At 39.0% G+C, this 22,541-nt stretch overlaps 1 protein-coding gene across 1 annotated transcript in view; it reads left to right on the top strand.

Moving 5' to 3' along the window:
• Positions 1-22,139, top strand: part of arhgap46a (Rho GTPase activating protein 46a) — a 49,221-nt gene extending 27,082 nt beyond the window's left edge. Inside the window, exons 3-10 of the mRNA XM_056467753.1 lie at positions 6,312-7,614; positions 11,644-12,268; positions 13,384-13,476; positions 15,432-15,505; positions 16,768-16,967; positions 18,358-18,449; positions 18,540-18,709; positions 20,800-22,139. Coding sequence (XP_056323728.1) covers positions 6,312-7,614; positions 11,644-12,268; positions 13,384-13,476; positions 15,432-15,505; positions 16,768-16,967; positions 18,358-18,449; positions 18,540-18,709; positions 20,800-20,994 — 2,752 coding nt within the window. The 3' untranslated portion in view covers positions 20,995-22,139. The remainder of the gene's footprint in view (positions 1-6,311; positions 7,615-11,643; positions 12,269-13,383; positions 13,477-15,431; positions 15,506-16,767; positions 16,968-18,357; positions 18,450-18,539; positions 18,710-20,799) is intronic.
• Positions 22,140-22,541: the final 402 nt, after the last annotated feature.

Raw genomic sequence — 22,541 nt, forward strand, 5'->3', positions numbered from 1 at the left:
AGAGCCTGACCACGAAGAGGAACCCCCTCCTCCACTGCTCCTAGAAGAAGGAGCCGTCTACGCAGTGAAGGAGATCTTGCGTTCCCGACGTCGTGGTGGCCAGTTGGAGTACCTGGTGGACTGGGAAGGGTACGGCCCCGAAGAAAGGACATGGGTTCCCAGAGCTGATATTCTCGATCCTAGTCTCATGGTGGAGTTTCATGAGAGCCACCCTGAGTTCCCAGCGCCTAGAGGCAGAGGGAGACCACCACGGCGTCGGAGGTGTCGGCCCTCAGGAGCGGGCCCTGGGGAGGGGGGTACTGTCATGGATTGGTCAGGCTCTCACGACCCCCACTCACGAAGATCACCATCACCTGACTTCTAATGAGCACACAGCTGCATCACATTCACGAGCACCAGATAAAAGCACAGCACTCCAGTCGCTCATTGTCCGGGCTCGTCTCGACGAAAGCGGACAACTGAGCGACCACTCAGCGTAGTCATCCTCAGCTAAAACAAACGATTTACTTACCTGTTCTCTTTGTATTCCTCCTAGTCTTCCTGGTCCTCCCGAATCGTCCTGTCTTCCAGTCCTTCCAAGTCTGTGTCATCCTCTGTCAGCTGTATCTGGTGTGTGCTGTCCATCCTCGTGTATTCCTGTTACCCAGCCACGGAGGAAAAGACCCCAACATCATTCCTGATCCTCCTGGCTATCCTTCATGTGCTCCTTGTTGTCATTTAATAAACACCCTAACGTTTCCTTACCTCTGTCTCCTGTCCGCTTCATAACACACACATTTTGTGTTACCTCAGTTCTTTACTCTGAACACTAGATTAGTGGCCTAACACAGATCGTCTATGAAAGTAGAGCAATTTCAAATGTCTTTTGTTTTATTTTAGTCGTGCCTTTGGTGTTGCTTAAAATACATTGAGAACAGATTGCTGCCTTGCTCTGCTGGCTCTGCTTTAAACGCATATAAACTCAGAAATCCTGGTGCAGGGCTAGAGTTTGTCTAAACCAGACAGGTTCTTCTGTTTTCTTAGTGTTTGTTGAACTTAAAAGTTAATAAAAAAGGGTTTTTAACATTAAGATTCTTTACGTATTTAAATTGACCATGAAGGCTGCAGTGGATATAACCTCAATTTTCATCCATAACCACAGTCATCTCTGAAAATGAGTACTTGAAAGTAATCTCTACATATTTTGGTCACACTTTTGTGGGACTTATGTTCTGTACAGCATGTTCACTGTTTGTGAGAGAGGAGGCGGTTTTTACAGCTGTAACCAGAGCCATGGATTCTCATGCTATCTGATTTCATATCAACAGATGTAGATTAGTGCTGAGATTCCAGAGCCACCTCATTGTCCATATGCCGAGCTGGCCCCCCTGTGACGGACTGTTCCGGAGGTTACAGGGAGCCCAATAACATATACAACATGGGCTTGGTATGCATGTGCTGCTATGGTTGAAAAAATGTTTTTAGAGCAAATATAAAGACTGTTCACACTAAATTGGCAGGTTTGAATTTATTATTTTTTTAATGGTAAAATTAATTGCTAGTGTGATTCATTTTAATAAATGGGAATACTGTCATCTGAACAATGGTGTTTACCAAACTAGAGGATGAAGACCTCTGAAAAGGTCATCTTGGTCGGCCTCCAAACAAAATTAAATGTTTTTCAACTGAAATATAAATGCAACATCCAAAGACATCAAAACCAGAGATGCCCCAACTAGGCCCCGCGGGCCAAAGTTGGGCCATGGTAATCTTTGATTAAAGTTTGATGGTTTCGCAATTATCAATTCAAATTTAATGTAACCCTTTGTTTATTTGTTTGTGTGTTTTATTGTTAAAGCTGATTGACATTAAATGTTTCAATTAATTGGTGTAAATGAATCAGATTTTGTTTAAATGGATACACTGTCACCCGACAATCCAGAGACTTTTCTGCTTGACTAGTGTATTCAGCATTGATCTCCGCTGTGTTATAATTGTGATTATGTTTTTTATTACTATAAGTTATCATTTTAAAAGTTATACTGCATTAGATAATACAGATTAAAGTAATATTTTCTATTGATTTAGAATTATTATGAAATAAATTAAGAAATTACCCATGGCAACTTTAACTTAAAATAGTTTGGTATATTTACCTTTGGCCCACGGCTCTTGATATTTGGTTTTTGGCCCTTACTTTTTTCTTTTTCTTTAATACTTTTCAATAAAATACCAATTCTCTTATAAAAAATCCCATCACTTGTACAAACACACAACAAGCTTGTTTACCCCAGCACGCCATCACTGTTTTGAATGTTTAGTAAGTTCCATTACAAAGTATACATTATAAATGCTGCTTTTTCGTTTAACACTTTTAATGTTATTCCTAACAAATAAAGCAAGGCGGGAGTCATATTAGTCGCAAGAAAGCAAAGGAGAAATGTGTACACAACACACCCTAAGTAATATGAAACTTTGTAAATATCGTAGGACCCCAAGTGATTCCCACCCTGTTTGTGGTTTAGCTTTAATACTTATAATAATTTGAATTAAGTTTTTAAGTCTTTTGAGAGCAGGGTGTGGAGGGAAAGGATGGGCAGGTCACGTGTGCGGTATGTGAAGAAGCTAGACTCTCTGGCTCAGTAATGAGAGGTGTTCAGCTGTCCCAAACAGCTGAGTCCTCTAGAGCTCGAGCCACTTCAGGTTTGCTTCTTTAAGTAAAACGTGAGAAATGAACAATTTGTTCAAGTTAATGAGTTATTATATGGGAAATGGAAAGAGTATTGTATCCTATGAATGTATGCCACTGTTTAAAAGAATTGGATCACTTGTAATACTTTTGTTCGGCAAGGAAGTGTTAAATGTGTCAAAAGAGATTAATGTCTCTGATATGTCTCAAATATCTTGCAGTCACCAAGGATTCTTTCAGCCACAAGTCCTTCACATCTGTTCAGAAGATGATTATCAACACTGAGTCATCTTTCAGGTGTTCGCTGTAGACCTCATTTCCTCTTCCTGTGTCCATACAATGAAAATAGCCTATTATATCAGTTTTCCTCTTTTGTTGGGAAAGGGCTTTGGCTGCATTGCCATGATCTGTTTTCAAATGCTATTGGAAAGTCCAGTGCATTTATAAATCATTTCACCCTCCAAAACTCCTAATCTCGCGCCTCAGCTTGGACTGTTAGACACCAGACAGCCTGGGACAATTTGATCTTCCCTGACTAGTTAACCTTATTTTCCACAGTGCCAAATTTAATTATCCAAAGCGGCTCTACAGGATTTTAACTCGCTTTTTAGTTATGCTGGCCTACTTCTTTATATATGCATTGTCGTAATGTGCGTGTTGAATTTGGCTCAAGAAACTGGCTGAAGCCAGCAAACTGCCTTTTCAAAAATGATCTTAGTATGTTACATTAAGTTACAAAAAAAAAAAAACACACCACCATGGAGCTTATCAACGCTATTTAAACAATCTTTGCACATTCAAGTGATCAGTGCAAGGAATGCCAACATTTTTTCTATTACTAACCAAATCAGCCTCCCATGACTAATCTCTCTCTGTCTGTTTCTCTCTTCCCCTCTCATTTTACTAGTTTTTGTCCTTCAGCGCTTTTATGCCCACATTGTACTTGTTCACCAGGGAGACATATGAAACAGTCTGCAATACGTCATTCATTGGCACCAATCTTTAGCGTCAGAGACTTGAGAGAGACAACTAGACTTGGTTGCCATAGTTATTTGTAGGGCTGGCCAATTTTGCAAAAGCATTATCACGATATGTTTCATATCATTCGATATCGATAATTATTGTATTTTTTTTACCAATACATTTAGGAATATTAGCATTTTTTTAATTTAACCACTTTATTTTAATTTACCAACATTACTAAGGCAAATAGTTTGCTGCGTTCGGAAAAATTTAGATGTTGTCAACAAGGGGTGCCTGGAAAATGCGTGTGCCACTTGCATAACATGTGCACATTGCTCGCATACGCAAGTCATGTGCCTTCACTGGAAATGACAAACTTACACCCTAAGCTTATTGGCATTGCTTCCAAGGGCTCAGCAGCCACATTTTAATAAACTATAGTGCTTCATACCGAAACTTCATACCAAATTTTTTTATCGATATTGACAATGGTGTTTAGTCAATAAATATCAATACCAATTTTATTGCCTAGCCCTAGTTATTTCATATAAATTCATTATGATTGGATAAAAAAACCCTATAGGTTATAGACTAACCTCTAACCTTAACCCCACCAAATTACATACAGTATGATCATTTATATGGCTTTGATGGAAAATGATGGCTAACTGTGTCCCTACTAATTTGTTTGGCGCCTCTTTGTTAACTGAATATACATGTTTTACTCACCTGTAACCATGTTCTAGATGTCAGTTAAATATCAGAGGGCGGCACCAAAATGTGTTTATTTTCACCCTGGGGCCTCAGAGCATTGTGTAAACTTACTGTTTTCTTGGACCTGTTCAAACATTATTTGAGTTTTACTAGTGTCTTTGTCTATGAGAGATAAATATCACATATGTACTGCTTAATCATTGACAAATTACTGTAAGTATGTGTTGTCCATTCAAGCCATGTTCTCACATTGTTTATTAGTTATTAATGAAATAATGGTTTTGTTGCATGGGTGCCTAAACATCCTTCTTAGATCTTTGATCAGTATTGTATGTTAGATGATTATTTACATTTCCGAGGAATGTTTCACAAGTACAGAGGTTAAACTGGGGCTAAATTTATATCTGCATTAGCATTTCGTCTTTAGGTTGTGCACTCTCTCCTTTGAACTCCTTAACAGTCATTCCCTGTGACAGGAAATCGAGCTGCCGGCTTCCACACATCGGCAGAACTCGTAAAACAACAACACATTGAATCCATGGCCCTTATATAAACATCTCTGTGGGAGTGTTCAGTGTCCCATGTTGGAGACCTAAATCTACATTACAGATCATTTTCGATGTTGTATAGTATAAGCTAAATTTCACAGGAAAGAGCAGCTACTTGTTTACAGTCTTCTCTTTGGTGGGTAACAACATCGCCTCCATCACCAGCTTGAGAAAACCAACACCATTTAAGCTGTGTGATTCAAGTGTCAAGTCTCTCAATCAGTGTGACAGACTTTGAACATTGTTGATTGTTGTGTTGTCACGTCTCACAGTCTTTACAATGGCCTTGGGGCTCTGCCAGATGGCTGACTTCCAGTCTTCCTATATGCTGTACCTGTCTGGCATTTCAAAGAGTTGTTTACCTTCAAATATGTCAGAAATTATTTGATAAGAAAAGGAAGCAATTGTAACTGGAGACAAAATACCTCAGCAAATTGAAAAGGAAGTAGTTTCCTCACGTGTTATTTCAAAACGCAACAATGGATTGTCATAGTGTAATGGCTGAATTAAAGTTTACCTACAGGCTGACATAAGTCTCTGATTTCTTACTCGATTGTCTTGTCTTTCTGAGTTTGATGGGGGAGATCTGTTTGTCTACATGGATTATTGAGGTAAAAGAGGAAGCAAATCCAGACCAGAGCTTAACTTTAGAAGTGACTCATTAGAAATCCCCTGAGGAGGTCGTCTGATCAGGTTTTAATAGAGGATTTTTGGGGTTTTTTTGTGGTGTCCAGTTGTGTACATAAACCTTCTGTAGTGTGAAAGTAAATCACTTGTAGATGTCTGTGAGTACAGAACAGAGTTCGTCTTCTTGCACAGTAAAGGTAATTTAAATCTTTCTTACTACTACTGCTACTATTTGTGTTGTGAATTGTCTTGAGTATGTTTGTGAAATTTGATTACTCTGCCTGATATTATCATATCTTTTAGTTTGTCTTAAGTATGAACAACTATTTAGGACCACTGAAGGTGCAATATGTTGTAGATAAACTCTCAAACTAGAACAATTCAAGGAACCGCATTCATTTTCAGCACAAAACCGATTTAAACTCAAACATTGTAGTGTTTTAAAATCTATTTCAGTTGAACAATCATGGTTTTGTTGTCCTGACAATGGCATTATGTACATTTAAATAGACATTTTGTACTCTACACAGACCCTTAATTACATTAAATTACTGAGAATCTAGCAAGATTTGTCTGGATGGTGAAGACTAGAATGGAGAGTGCAGTTTTGGACTCGTAAAGAAGATTGGTTTTGGTTTCCTGGATTAGCTTTTTAACAGTTACTTGTACTTGTTTTTATTGCTGATCCTTATATTTGTGTTGCATTTCCCTCACATTCTCTTTTTTAAAGATTCTTTCTTTTTTTGACTGTCTTTGTTATAAAAAACTAAAATGTATCTCTTTTACAACAGGCAAGAGCAAAGAGACTCATCTCAGAAATGGCAGCCCTCTCCTGGATCTAAAGCCGCTATGTTGGTAAAGGTCAGTAGCATTGGAAGGAGCCAGACTCGAGGAACCAACGGAGCTTCCCTTCATCTCCCACAAAGCAAAGCCAGTGATCACAGTGCCTGCACACTCACTCCTGGCAGTGTCAAATCTGTTTCAGGCTACATGCTGTCACCGCAGGCTTACAAAACCACACCAGGTGGAAAGATAGCAGCAGACTCAAGGCAGGCCCACCACTTGAGGAAGGCGAGCAATGGTAGCTTCTGCCTGGTGACCTCTGGGGACTGTACGACCTCTTCTCTACGACCACAGTCCAGTTCATCTAGGCCAGTCTCTCCTCAGTATGGAGCAACTGCACGGTTTTATGATGACCCATCATCTGATTGCCCTATTTATGATGAGCCCCCAGTAGATATGGAGGTTGAAGGTGCTCACTTACACAACGGCCTCTCCAGACACAATCACAGCCTCCAGAAGATGAAACTCCTTCAGCATCCAGCTCAATCTCACACCAGCTCCAGACACAAGAGGAACCCCTCTGATTATAGTCCGGCAGGCTTGGAGTGTATCAAGCATATGGTGAATGTAGATCCCAAACAAGGGCTTCTTTCCTCCTCACCGATCCCTTCTCCCAGCCCCTCTCCAACCTCAGCATCTGAATCTCTGCTTCTCCCAACAAGGGGACACTCGAAGGAGCCCACCAGTCTGGAGAAGAAGCAGTCATTGAGGATCCTAGAAGCAAGTGTGCTCAGAGCTATGGAAGTGCACCACAGCCGGCAGGGAAGCCAAGGATCTCAAGACTATTCCACACCACCTCCTCCCGCTGTTAGCTACCAGGACTCTGGTTACTCTACTGGTCCATCTCCTAGCATTCGGAGAAAGAGCAGGAGGAGAATAGGTGCTGGAGCCCAGGGTCGCCCAGGCTCTGTGGGCAGCACTGGGGAGCTCACTGCTCTGAATGAGCGTCTCATGGAAGAGATGAGGGAGGTGGTCAGTCGCTCAAACACAATGCGGGAGACCAAAACCAGTCTGGACTCTGAGATGTCGGAAAGCTCTTCCTCTCAGCGCACACACAGCGTGGGACGGTGCTCATCCAGGGAGGATGTTGGATCTTGCAGCAGGTCACTAAACAGGACAAATAACAATCCCAGTATGGCCTTCACACCTCTGGATATTCCAGGAAGACAGAAGCGGACTTATGAAAAAGTGGACACGCTTGAAAAGAGTTTGACTTTGTCTTTGCCGGAGACTCCTGGACCCCCCTCACAGGTACTGCATACATTCTCTGTTTGACTCTTTATAATCAGGTTGAATTATTTGACATATCATAAAATACCAACCAACAATACCTTTGTTTAAAAAAAAGTGAATACCTTTATATTTTACACAAATAACTGCAAGTTATTAGGGCCATAAACAGCATTCGGACCCATTTGTACTAAAATAAAAGGTATAAATAAAATAGGTATAGAACATAGAAAGGTATAAATAAAAGAAATGCTCCACTTTTTTTTTGAAAATAGGCTCATTTTACAACTCCCCCAGAGTTAACCAGTTGAGTTTTACCATTTTTACTAATCCATTTAGCTAAACTCCAGGTCTGGCGGGAGCAATTTTAGCTTAGTATATTATCGATTGTTGAATAGGTTTAGACTATTATCATCTCACTCAGAAAATACCAAATAGTTTCAATAATTTTCCTATTTAAAGCTTGACTCTTCTGTAGTTAAATTGTGTATTAAGACAAAATGAAAGGCCAATATGGCTAGGAATTTTACTCCCATCCCGGCATAATAATCAAGAAACTTTGCTGCCATACCATGACTGCAGCATGCCCAATGAAAATCTTGCAGCCATGGAGACATTTGTGAGAGAACACTCTTTTTACAGGAGCTGCATAATATCATTGAGCCTCCAAATATTTATTTTCCATTGGTAGTACAAGCTTTAATTAGGAAAAATAGTAAAACTCTTGCCACTATTTTTTGATTGAGATGCTAATGGTATAATCCAATTCAATTAATTATGCCAAGCTAAGCTAAAAGTGCTCCAGCTAGACCATGAGAATTAAAAAATGGTTGAACTCAATTGTTTAACTCTAGGTGAGATGTAAAATGAGCCTATTTTCAAAAGAATCTGGAGTGTTACGAGTGTTAAGTCTGTGACAATGAATAACTGGTATATTTATAAATCATTATTTTAAATATAACTGACATTTAACAAATTAAATCCTAATGTGAAATTTTACAGATGTTCTTATGGTAAACTTTCAGTTTCATATTATGAGCTTAACGTTTACACATCCTCCAGGGGAGTAGCTTTTACCTTGTTATTTTATAGACATTTGCAGTCTCATATAAAATATGTGTATGAACTTCTGGCATGTTGTATTTTCCACAGATCTTGAGTTTCAGCAACATTAAAAACCAGACGTCGTATTTGTTTAATCTCCACATGGGACTGTTGGGAAAGGGCCTTGTTTTGGTTTAAGTTTTTCATGGCTGTCAGATTTTTTATTTATTTTTTTTAAGCACGTCTTTATTAGAAACACATTATTGTGTACACCTTACACCAGCCATTATAACATAGTAGCGCAGTAAAATATCAATCTTGTAGTTATTTCAGTCGAAAACATAAATCTCAATGAGGCAACAGGCAGTATAACAATATCTTGTGTTTTCAACATTGCACTCAGGCAAGTTAGAGGCAATTCCCCAGCTGCACATGATTCTAGTTAAGGGCAATGATTTCACTCAAAGGAACGGTTAGTGCCGCTTTGACCCGTAGCAAAGCTGTAATCTGTCCTCCCTCAGTGATGAATTCTATCTGCATTGTTCAATAGCCAGGCGCCCAGAGGACCTCACTTCTCAAATGCCTTCAAGGATTCATGACTAGGGTTTCGATCCAAATCAGCTTTGGAAACATGAAAGGGATTATTTTAGGGCTTTGAGACTTACAGGTGCTGATCGTTGCAAATGTTTTCTTTACCTATTTAAAAAGAGCCGATGATATTTACTCCGTCTCGCCCACCTCTTTGCCTCCCGCCATCCTCTGGTACAAATCCAGCAGTGGTCTGCCAGGGTAAAGGGTGAAATGCCAGAATGTAGCAGAGCTGCAAAACATGACACCTATTGAGCAGGAAGGATGGCTGCTGTGACCCATATGGTAGTATTGCTGGCACAGACGGGACAGTTGGGTTCTGGTCAGGCGTGGTCACTTTACCGACCAATTGTGTGTCTAGGGTGCAGCCGATAGGGGTTTGCTACCTGCTGGGGATTGTTCCATACGCTGATGACATCATAGGTCACCTCATTCCCTAGTGTATAAGAGATTTCACCACATTGGCATTTTAACATGCTAATGTCCAAAAGGTTCGACAGATAAGTGTGTATATGAGGAAGTCTGAAAATGTTTCTTGTGGTCTTCCGATTTTACTTGGACTAATGGTGAATCCATACATAATAGTGGTGTTATAAAACCCCAAACAAACAAAATGTAAAAACGATATATTTTTTGTAAAAAAAAAAATAATAAATTAAACATAAAATTAAATGAAATCAAAAATGTCCAAATGTTTATGGTTCTATTCAGACCCCCTAGTTTTTCACAATTTTTTTTTGCGATTAAAAATGAATGATTTTATGGTGGTAATTTCTAGATTCACCATATTAGGTAGCCTAGTATGTTAGGTGTGCAATCTGACACAATGACAATGACACAAATCATAAAAATAAAGCTTCTTTATTGTCCTTTATTTAGACAAGATCTAAAATGGTAGGGATTAACCCAAAGGAAGGTTGTAAAACTCTTAATTTTGTCCACAATCTTACTTTCTCTCAGACTTCACTCCCCGGAGTATCTAACATCATGTACCTTACTCGGGACATGCGTTAGGGCTTCCCCTACTGTAATACACCTGAAACATGGATTGCCGTAAAACTCGTCAATGGCAGGGAAGCGTTTTATCTCGTTAACTGCAGGAAAAGAGTTAAACGGAAAATTTTTTTAGCGATTTTACGCACATCATAATACCAGCTATGCATGTGAAGCACGAATAATGTCCTTCAACTCGGTCACGTCCAAAGGCCCTCATTCTTGAATCAACTTCCATCACTGTAAGTTGCTTGCTTTTCTGTTTGTTCCATTGCTCCATTTGTTAGATGTTTGCTCCAACTTTCTTTTGCAGTCTGAAGTTCATCAAACACACAAAACGCCCAATTCGTCCCACAGGATGTCTAATCCAATATTTGCATTGACTACACATTAAATCACTCGCGATTCATCCGCATCTTCTTACTGCACAGGCTGCAAAACATTCTTCCCCACTCTCATGTAATGTTTGGATTGTGAGGGCACAGGTTAGACGTCATTTTTCGAGAGACAATAGAAGTCATGTAAAACAATTAATTGCAAACTGAAATAAATCTAATTTGATTATATTGTTTGGAATTTTATGTTTTATGAGATTATTTGAGTTTTTTTAGATTATTTTGCGTTTAAACTAATAATTTTACAGGATTGCAAAAATGTGGAACTTTTTGTTGATTTTGCGTTGGATTCAGCGATCATGGAATTGCGGAAAACTAGGGGGTCTGATTATTCTGTAAAGTTCTGATGATAGTTCTTCTAAATTTAAAATAAACATGCTGCTTTTTGCTTTAAATGTGTCATGTTTTCAGACCTTTTTCTGCTCATTTTTTTTATGCAACACATTACCAGAAAAGTTAAACAAATATTTGGGGGAATAACCCTGATTTCCAATAACAGCATATGATATTGTATGCTATTGTGAGTATTTGCAAACAATAATAATTGCCTTATTTGAATGCCCTCTACGACTTATGTCATTTTGACCAACAGTGTCCTACATTTTTATATTTGGTATAGAAGTAAAGTTGGCACACACATCTTGTCTGGTTTTTGTACAGGAATACAGCTTTCAGTACAGCCAGAGAGGCAATGACTGCATAAGGGACCTTCTTACAGGACAAAATTCCTCCAGGGATCAAAATGAGGCCATTGCTGGATTTGCACTATTTTTTTGAGACATGGAAGGAGAAACGACTTGCTGTAGAACTTTTCATGTCAGTGATTGGTCACACTTCATCTATAGTGGATTGGAATTCTTTATCTGTAGAGTTTAAACATTTTAGGGGACAGATCCTGCAGGTTTAGCAGAGCAGAACATAGTCATGGAGACGGTCAAGTTCAGTGAAAAGCAGTCAAAGAAACTCAAGGTCTGTATAAATAAGTATTTTATGAAAATGACCCTTTTACCCTGTTTCTCCTCCTTTGCAGGCAGGAAATGTAGAGCCAAAGGTTCAGTTGGACAGCAGAAAGAAAGGTATGGTAGACAACAGAACAGGTTCCCTTGGCCCTCATCGTCACATAGCCAGCGAGACCAATTTGCAGGGAGGTGATGGTGCTGCCTACCAGCTATCCTACGCCACCCTCCGTCAGCCTCCACCTCCAGACACCAGCATGACTGACTGGGCCAGCAAACACCTGAACATGCACACCCAGGGCCTTTTCCGGCGCAGAGTGTCTATTGCCAACATGCTGTCCTGGAACCGTGGCTCCATCAAGAAACCCATGCTGATGACCAACGACCGCACTGTCCGCAAAGAAGCCTGTGAAATGTTTAAGTTGGTCCAGGCTTACATGGGGGACCGACCTTCACGGCTAGACCGCCGCCATGCAGCTCTTCTCATAGTCACTAAATGCTGGGGCATGCAGGGCCTGAGGGACGAGCTCTACGTTCAGCTCGTGAGGCAGACCACAGGAAACACCAGCCCGCGGAGCCTGGCTGCAGGCTGGGAGCTCATGGCTGTGTGTCTGGCCTTCTTCGCTCCTTCACCCAAGTTCTGCTGCTACCTGGAAGGATACATTCAGCGGCACATAGAGCCAACCAATGACAAGAAAAGTGAGTTTGATAATTAATTTAAATGATATACAAAACATTAATCATGCAAGTTGGTGTGCCAAATTGAAAAAGTCATTCACACAGGACACATTCTTGTGCACTATGACAGCAACACGAAAACAAACACCTCAAGAGGGATTTTTTTAACTTGTTACGGAATTTTAACAATGCATAGAAAATTTCCTGTTCACAGGTCTGAATGGACCTGCAAGTCTCAAATTCTTTTATTCAGGAGTTAATTTGATCAAAAATATTTGAAAACACTTAGAAAGTGTTTCTGTCTTAAGAAGACTGGAATAGATATATATTTAAAAAAGAAAACGTATATTCAATTCAAATATTTATAGTACATTTGAAATAGTAACTGTTTTTACTGTATATTTATATTAGGGCTGGGCCGATAAACGATATTTATCGAACTGAGATAATAATCATGTCAATAACAATGACAAGCTCTGTACTTTCTACTATTAATCTAAAAGCCAATCACACAGCAGAAATGTGCAACAATGGGTATCTAAAAGATATCTATTGAGTTTTCAGCCACCGAAAATGTATCGACTGAAAATGTTATGCCATTTAATGAACTCTCTAATTTTTGTGGCTTCAGTCATTGTTGGGGTTCTCTTTTAAATCTGGAAGCATTTACAACTTCTATCAAAATATATATCTTTATCGTTCGATATGGAACATAATTATCTTTGCCATACCGCCCAGCTCTAATTTGTATATTATACAGGGTGATTCAAAAAAAATACCACAACTTTGAAAGTCTGTATTTAATCAAAGAAACATGATGGAACCTTGGGTATTTAATCAATGTGAAGAGTACTTAACAAAGTGTTTTTTCAGTAGAAAACAAGTTCATAGATGTTCAATATGACACTCGAGACACTTGATTGATATTAACCTGAAAGTTGTGGTATTCTTTTTAAATCACCCTGTATATATGTAGCCCTGGTGCATATTCTTGAATTAATAATATTATTATTATTATTATTATTATTACAAATGTAAAAATGCAGTTCATTCTGATTTATACCGATTGATTTGCATAAAATAAAGCTAAGTAATTTAAATTTATGGTCATTTAATTAATTTTGTCTTCATTGCAGTAACCCAATTCATACTGGACCAGCAGGATATTAAAAAGAAGAACTCCAAGTCAAGAAAGAAGAGAAAACAAAGCTCAGAAGAGGAAGCAGAAGGTATTTTATTTTAAACTTATGGATGTTTCCTTATCTGAGAAACTTCTGTACAGAGGAAAAATAGAAAAATTTGATGTTAGATTCACTTTAATCAGGGGGAACTTTGATGAAATAATAGACTTTTAAAAATAATTTTAAGGAACTTGAAATATGTAATGGATCAACTAGAGACTCATGACTCTGAAATATGCTAAAGGAGAATCAGATGTTTGCATACAGGCCTCTGTAGGCATATATTTATTGCTCTTCGCTCCTGGCAGCATTAGTAGGATCAATTATTTGACACGTGTCAATAAGACTATGTCAATTCTCCCTTTCGGGCAGCGCACATCACGTGTGCTTATCAGTAAATGACAGTGGCTTCATGTGGTGACACTTTGACCTTACTACTATTACCACAACGATTAGCCCTGATGAGTTCTGCCTACACACAGCCATGGCATTGACCGCAGCGAGGATCCCTTACACACTCACCGCCTGCAGGCATGGCAGAACATTGACTCACAGCCACTGCTGCATGATCCGTCTCTCTCACAAGCCCATTAGACCAGCTTCAGCCACTGGCCACTTGAAGGAGCAGGATATGGCTCATATGTCTGCCCTCGCCTGCAATGTTTTTGAGTCATTAAGCTGGATCTGATGGGCAGAAGTCCAGATGAGTAGGTTGACTTCACATATACTGCTGCAGCTGGGTGTCTGAGTCACAACAATGGGGGGATTCTTGAGGTCGAATTTGGTCTGAATGCAGGGCCGGCTCAGCTGAAGAGTTTATAGGAATGCTAAGTTGGAAACCCTGATGACGGGCTGCTGTAAAGCAGGAATTTACTCATCCCTCTGACAGAGGGTGTCTCCACAAAGATCTGTGTGGTCTCATTTGCGGCCCCTGAAAAGTTGTTGTTTCCTCTTGTTTTCCTTCATTTTATTGTTGCCTTTCATTTGAAATGAGAGCAAGCTGTTGATTCAGAGCTGGACCACCAGCACTTAGTCAGTCACGCAAAATATCAAAATCAAGGGAGCAGAATCTCTGTTTACCTTGTAAATGAACTGTTAAGGTTCAGGAATTTGGGGGAAAAAACAGATCAAGGGTAAATTCATGAAGCAGTATCTCTCATTAGACGTAATTGCAGTCTGGCGCGCAGAAATTAACAAGAGCTTGTGTCAACACGCATTTGTGTCACCTGTTTGTCATAAATCTGAAGGGGTGTCGAGTTTGGGGCACTTTCCAGAAAAGATGTTTTTTATCGCCCCACAAGTTTTTACCATCTGGCTCCTTTAGTTAAGATTCGCAAATCCTGCTGCGCCTGTATTAGAAATGCCCCCTATGGATTTAACTTTGGAGTTATGAAGCTCTCCTGTGAATCCTGTTGTGAACGGCTGCGGTTTCTCTGAAATACTGAGCATAGACTGCTATAAATTCCACATTGCTGGCTGTACAATAAATCCAGTAATTCTACAAGTCTGGAGTTTGTTTCACAATCTGACATCAAGTGATATCTGGAAATGTAATTGATTCCGAGTAATGGAAAATGTTCTGCGATGTTCACTTTATAGTCTTTGGTTCTTACATAACTGAAGAACAGAACAGAGCATTGACGAGGAGAAAACCCCTGTGTTTGTTTCGGGTGTTGATCTGATGAGTCACTGCTAGCAGAATTTGCTAGCTGATCTGGTTTCTCTACACTTCTGATGGGACCAAATCTTCATTTTTTTATTCATTGTTAAAACAACGTCTCATTTTGAATGCTTCACTCTTCACATGCTGCTGGGGTCCCATGATCACTCATGCTATAACAACAATTATAGAGCACTTTAAACAAGTTCCAAACAAAGAGAAGGGATTCGGTTTAACTTGTAAAACTGGTTTTGATGAATTAGACGCAAGTCTGTCAAAGAATTGACTGTAGGCTTTGTGTCTAAGAATGGTATTAATCACTCGTTTTGTTTTTTGTCTCCAGCTCTCCCAATCAGCACATATGCCAAATACTGTTACCGGAAACTCCAGAAAGTAGCCGTTACTGGAGGAAAAAAGGTGAGTTTTGATCAAACACACCTATGATGAAAATCATCTTTGGTAAGCTGTTTGGACAGAACTGAATGTATAGTGTGTCCACAGTCATATTTGGGTGATATAAACACAATAAGTCTTTTTTTAAATTTCCTGACGTTAACATAGGAGCCAAATCCCTCCCATTTTGAGGCCCACCACAACGTGGCGTAGGAGTGCGGTTTCCCCGCCCACTGATTTGATTGACAGCCACGAATTAACAAGTCTTCATAGTAATGCATATAAAAATATCAACAAGACAGGACGTGCGCAAAGCAACTGGGATAAAAGATCTGTTCAGCTCACTGTGATCATCAATCATCATCAAATGTGATCAAGAATGAGTTTTACAAGTTTAAAACATTTTTAAAGTGCAATGAATTACAGCGATTTTACTGTCTTTACTTTATCACCACAGCTGCGTGTCAGTACAATTATAAAAGAAGATCCTTCAATTCCCATTTGTGGATGTTAAATCAGGTTTATTTTGTACATTAACATAATAGATGTCCACACTGCATTGGATATGACCATGTATCCTGTCACATTTGCCATGCAAAAACAGTGCAAAGTTAAACATGTGCTGTGTGTGTCTGTCTGTCTGTCTGTCTGACAGTGACTGTGACAGTGACAATGACAGTGTGTCTTACTCATCGTTGCAACTCCACAACAAATACATTAAATAATAATCAGGACAGTTCTTACTGTAGTATTTCTAACAACCGTTACGTGAGATCTGCTTCCTTCATGTCTGTCACTGTGGTGTTTATCTGACGCAAGTAGCTGGAGATTGAGGCACACTCTGACAGGCATGTGAGAACGGTGGGCAAAGACACAGGCAACAAAGACACAGGCAACAAAAACAGCTACGTTGTGTTCAGAGCAGGAAATTCCAATATTCTGGAAGGTATAATAAATAATCTGATGGGTGTTTTGAGCTGAAACTTTACAGACACATTCTGGAGACACAAAAGACTTATCTTATATCTTAAAAATGGGGTAAAATAGGTCCTCTTTAAAACACGGAGAGAAATATACATTTTGGTGCATTTGCTAATATTTTTAAATTGGTCAAAAATAAGATTAAATTCTGTTAGCTTGTTTTATAAAGTCAGACTTCGTTTGTTTTTTGTTGTTTTCATGCAGTTTTGCTCATGTTAGAGAGTTTAGATATGTGTATGTAATATCTGATACAATGGACAACTTTGATCGAGATTAGAAGAGTAAGTTTACTGTTTCTTATATAGGGTCTGCGTAAGCCTAGTTTGGAGGAGGTGGACCACAGTCGGCGGGCCATCTTAACCCCTTCACTGTTCGGCAGCTCTCTAGAGGAAGTGATGGAGCGGCAGAGTGAACTCTTTCCAGACAGGAAGCTGCCGTGGGTGCAGGTGCAGCTCTCTCAGTATGTGCTGGCTCTGGGTGGAGCTCAGACTGAAGGCATATTCAGGTAAGACCTGCTCAGCCCCACAATAATTAGGCAGAACAGAAGAGCAGGCTGTATTTTACTACATGTGTGCTGACTAGTAAATCATTTTCAAAGCTGAAATGTTTCAAGCTCAACTACTTTTTTCTGTATTTTTCAGTACTTTGGCACAGCTTTTTCTAGTGACAAGTAACCTTTTAATAAGTAGATGTCTATCACAACAATATGCTGAATTGTTTTTAGCTGCATGCAGTCAGAAATCAATATGTTAGCTAAACTGATTCACTTACAAATCCATTTTTAATTAATATTTCAAGTCTGCATTTATTTGCAAAAAAATATGCTAAATAAAATTGTAAAATGCAGCTATTACAATTTTCAGCATCAGTACTCAAGTCTTCAGGCTGACACGATCCTTTAGAAGCCATTCTAAACTGCTGCTTTAATAATAAAGGCACATTTTTTTTGCAGTTAGGCTTGGGCAGTAATATGGTATACCACCGGATCTAAAAATAGCCTAAAGGATCTAAAAAATACCATTTATCTGTTTCAATACTGTTATGCCGCAGTAAAAAACAATGCACTTATATAGGAGACATAGATTAAATATTAAATATAATTTATTTAATGCCTAAAAGTGCGTATGTGTGGTTGTCATCACGGGACAGCATGAAGAGAAAGAGAAAGAGAGAGGTGGGGAAAGATAGCAAGTCGCACACCAAGTGTCCTGGTCTCGAAAAAGAACAACTTCTGCAATTTGGCAGTATTTTGGGTTTCGACCAAAATGAAAAGGGAGAGGCTGTAAATACAGACAAGGCAATTTGCAAATTGTGCAACAAAAAGGTGACTGCGAGAGATGGAAATACCTCCAAGCTAGGTCGCATATACGGTATTCAGTTTTGGTAAGGTTTAGCCAAAAGCCAACAGTTTGGTGACGCTGTCTGAGCCTTAGGTCATAATTTTTATTATGCATGGTAATGCCGAATTCTGAGGTAAAAAAAGGAGAAGGTTTGACGGTATCAAAATTTGGAGACCGCCCAAGCTTAAGCCAAGTCTCTCATGCTTGTCATGTTACTTAATATTTCACATTAAATTGAATATTTAGGAATTTATTTAGAAATATAGGACCTTTTTTGGCTTTTGGACGATGAATTTTAGGTCCATCTAAATTGCATTCTAAGAGGCTTCATCACAGTGAAGGCTTTAAGACTCATAAGACATGTTGTTTTATTTTCAATGTTAGTGACATGCTCAATAATATCAGCTTTGCACATTAAAACCACATTATAACATTCAACCCTCTAAGACAGGCATCTAAAAATATCCAGTTTCCAAAATCATTCAATGTTCATTTCACGGCCTGCTGTCTCCCTCTGCTGGTCATCAAGTGTAACATGACAATCTCCTCCTGCAGGGTCCCCGGTGACATCGATGAAGTGAATGCACTGAAGCTACAAGTGGACCAGTGGAGGATTCCTGAAAATTTGTCCGACCCCAATGTTCCTGGTGATTATCTATTCTTCATGCATTTATAAGAATACTAAATAGCCACAGAGAAATGACACTCTAAACATTTTCACGCATGTTTCCCCTCAGCATCTCTGATGAAGCTGTGGTACCGTGAGTTGGAAGAGCCACTCATCCCTATGACTTTCTACAAGCAGTGTGTGACTAACTATGATGATCCAGCGGCCGCCATAAGTGTGGTGCAGTCTCTGCCGGAGCTCAACCGACTGGTTCTCTGCTACTTCATACACTTCCTACAGGTAACATTAAGCTCTTAGAATTAAAGACTTTTAACTTGAAAAGCCATCACGGCATCAATTTTACCAGTACCAACACGTATAGCTAAAGTCTACATAATGAATTTACTATAAAATATCCAAGTCTCCTGGTCGTTGACATTTTAATCTAAATTCTCCCTGTTGGTAAAAATGGGTTTCGTTTCCAATGAGTTGTGCTAGGGCTGTATGACATTGGAAAAAAACAACATTGCGATTTTTCTGCGATTAAATATTGTGATATGAATACACAATATTTCACAAGAGGGTTTGAATAGCTCTATTTAACAGTTTTTTTTTTATGGCAGGGGTTTTCAACCTTTTAGGACCCCCCCCCCCCCCCCCCCCCCCCCCCCCTTTATGTTCATGAGTGAAAGTGAAACTGCTGACTGCAGTTATAGTGAACCAAAATTACATGAAACTCTAATATGAAAGCACTACACATAAACATTTTAATTATATTATTGTCTGTTAAGGCCAATAACTAGATTACAGATGTCCATGGAAGCGTAGTCAGTGTGTCTTCAAAGTTAGTGAAACATCCAGAAGGGCATCCTGCTTATTTGATTCAGAAGGGCACTTTTTTGTTCGACGGCTCACCGGTTTGACTTTCATTCATTCACCGTCATTCATTTTAAAAAGCAGCCGCTCCATTTTATTTGTATATGTTTTACTCGAACACGTTATCTCTACATGTGCCTGATAGTTAGATGTGGAGCTAACATTAATCAGATTCACTCTAGTGAACAGTTAAAAATCGTCATTAGAATTTACTCGAGTACACGCCTCATATTGCGCACCCCTTAATAGGTGCTGGTGTGCCCCACAGTTTGAAAACCCTTGTTCAAGGGAGTCTAACAGTATTCCGGTACAGAAATTGAATAATGCAAACCATGCTTTACTCAAATACTAGCCTGACATGCGTGATGCTGCTTTTTTGGCCATTTTTTGCGAATGTGTAAACGCAGATTGTCTTAAAGGTGTTGTCGTGTAGGTGTAAAACACTTTCTAAAAGCAAGGGAAAAACTTCAAAAAAGCTTCATCGTTGACATGCAAATATAGTCTAAAAATAATCATGACTTTTTAACCGTGACATAATAAGTTTCTTAGACAAATCATTTTACCTGTTGGCTGTTTCTGGTGTACAACGACCCCCAGTGGTCAGAGGATTAAATGCACAGAAATAACCTCTGACTTAAAGGGCACCTATTTTACCTCTTTTACTCGATATAAGATAAGCCTTTGGTGTCTCCAGAATGTGTCTATAAAGTTTCAGCTCAAAATACCCATCAGATAATTTATTCTAGCCTCCAAAATCTGCCCATTTTGGGGTCTGAATACAGTGTAGCTGTTTTTGTAGACTGTGGCTTTAAATGCAAATGAGCTGCTTCTCTCTGCCCACCGATCCCACGTGCGTGTCTGCTTCTCATCATGCTTTGTCAGATAAACAGCAGTCAGTGATAGAGACAGACGAGGATGAAGCTGAAATACAGCTCATTAGTCAAAAATTCCAAGTAAGTTTATTTCATGTATTTGTGGTGGAGTTTATTCAAGCCTTTCTGACATGATGAGTCTCACAGAAATGGCGTTAGCAGTACACACACACACACATGCGCGTTTACTGACAGCATACGGCCGTGGTGATTATAGTGGTTAATAAGTACATAGTGATTTTACTGTCTTTATAACAAACATGCTCTGTTTTAAAAACGTTTTAAACTTATACATTTTATAAAAATCACAGAGTTGGAACAAATATTTTAATCCCAGTTTGTTTGCAAAGAAATGTTCTGTGGACATGTTATTATAGAAACATTGGTCCCTGTCAATCAAATCAGTGGCTGGGGAGAAACCGCACTCTTATGTCACATGGGCCTCAAAATCACTGGAATTTGGGTCGTAATTTAACGTCAGTAAATTTTTAATAAGAGACTTGTTGTGTTTCTATCACTCCAATATGACTGAGGACAGACTATACCTATACACAGTTCTGTCCAAGCAGCTTACAAACGTTGATTTTCATCATAGGTGCCCTTTAATCTACTTATTTGACTGATGTCTCATGTCTTCCTCAGGTTTTCGCTCAGCCTTCAAACGTTTCGGTCACTAAAATGGATGTAAACAACCTTGCTATGGTAATGGCTCCTAATTGCCTCCGGTGCCAATCGGACGATCCTCGTGTCATATTCGAGAACACACGCAAGGAGATGTCTTTCCTGCGAATGCTCATTGTTCATCTGGACACAAGCTTCATAGAGGGCGTGGTTTAAATTGATCTCACTGGTGCACCAGTCGATGGTTGACAAATGCAATAATGATATTGAGGGCAAAAGCACACTCTTAAGGATGATTGTTGTTATTTCGACTGGAAAACTCTCCACAACTGTTTCCTTTTTAAGTACATGTTTCCTGTCCACCGTATCAATATAAAGACTGTTCAGATTCATTCATTGTAACATGGCAGAAATGTCATGCCGAGTCATCCTAAGTTTTTTGCATGTTGAAGAAATGCATGAAAAATGGTTTACTTGCATTATTGTGCACCGCAAGGGTCCGAGTTTAAAAGTAACGTGCATGAATGCATCGTTTTGTGAACACTCAAACACTGTTCGCTTGTTTTGAAGATTAAGTCATAGTGACAGACCGTAAGAAACCACTTTATTTTGTTGTTCACTGAGAGTATCTTTGTGTATTTGTGGATTTAAAAAACAGATACGTTTATGTACAGGACAAATGTATGAATGTTGTATTTGTTCTTAGTTTTGTTTGAAAAACTGTAGAAAAGAGAGAAATGGGTTTGTTAGATTGGTTGTGACTTCTTCACACACTATGAAATAAAACAGTATTTTAAGAAGTGAAGATTTTCTATTTTATTTTGTAATTTTTTTAGGAGAAACGAACACTCCCTGTTAATCAGGAATGATATTAATGCGAAATTGTCTGGAGATGAAATGGTACATTTTCAGCTCCCACATCCTTGTAACATACCACTTTTAGGACAGTTTGTTCGTGATTTAAATATATTAAGTGATACTGAATTTATATGCCGGTGTATGATGCCTGTGAAATAGCTTTTGATTCATTTGAATGTAAAAAAAGAAAGAGTAAATAAAATCCATGGCTTAAATAAAAAGACACAGGTACCTCTGGTATGTTCACGTTCTTTGTGAGGTTTTGTATGTAAATATGGCTTGTAAATAGTGCTGCTTATTTTACTGACGTTACTTATGAATGAAAGTGAGTGCTGGGGAATTGTTGGCAAATAGTTGGAGGAAAATCAAAACCTTTTTCTATTTAGTGTTCGACTCTATGGGCTGATTGTATATGATCAAAATATTCTATACAACATTTGGATTGTGTATGTGTTTTGTGTGAAATGGATGTTGAGGAATAAGTAATAAAGTTTCACAAAGAATCGGTTTGTTTGGTCTTTTTTTATATTTTCCTAAGTGACTACTTTATACCGACTCTTACTGGCCACTTTAATAGGTACAGCTGTGTTTTTAATAAGCCAATCACATGGCAGCAACTTAATGCATTTAGTGCCAGACGGGCTGTTCTGAGTATTTCAGAAACTGCTGATCTACTGGGATTTTCAAACATAACAATCTCTAGGGTTTACAGAGAATGATCAGAAAAAGAGAAAATATCCAGTGAGCGGCAGTCCTTTGGACGCAAATGTTTTGTTGATGTCAGAGGAGAATGGCCAGACTAGTTTGAGTTGATAGAAAGGCAACAGTTACTCAAATAATCACTCATTATAACTGAGGTATGCTGAAGAGCATCTCTGAATGCATAACACATGTAACTTTGAGGC

This window comes from Danio aesculapii, chromosome 11 (genome assembly GCF_903798145.1).
Source record: "Danio aesculapii chromosome 11, fDanAes4.1, whole genome shotgun sequence".
NCBI classification, from domain to species: Eukaryota; Metazoa; Chordata; class Actinopteri; order Cypriniformes; family Danionidae; genus Danio; species Danio aesculapii.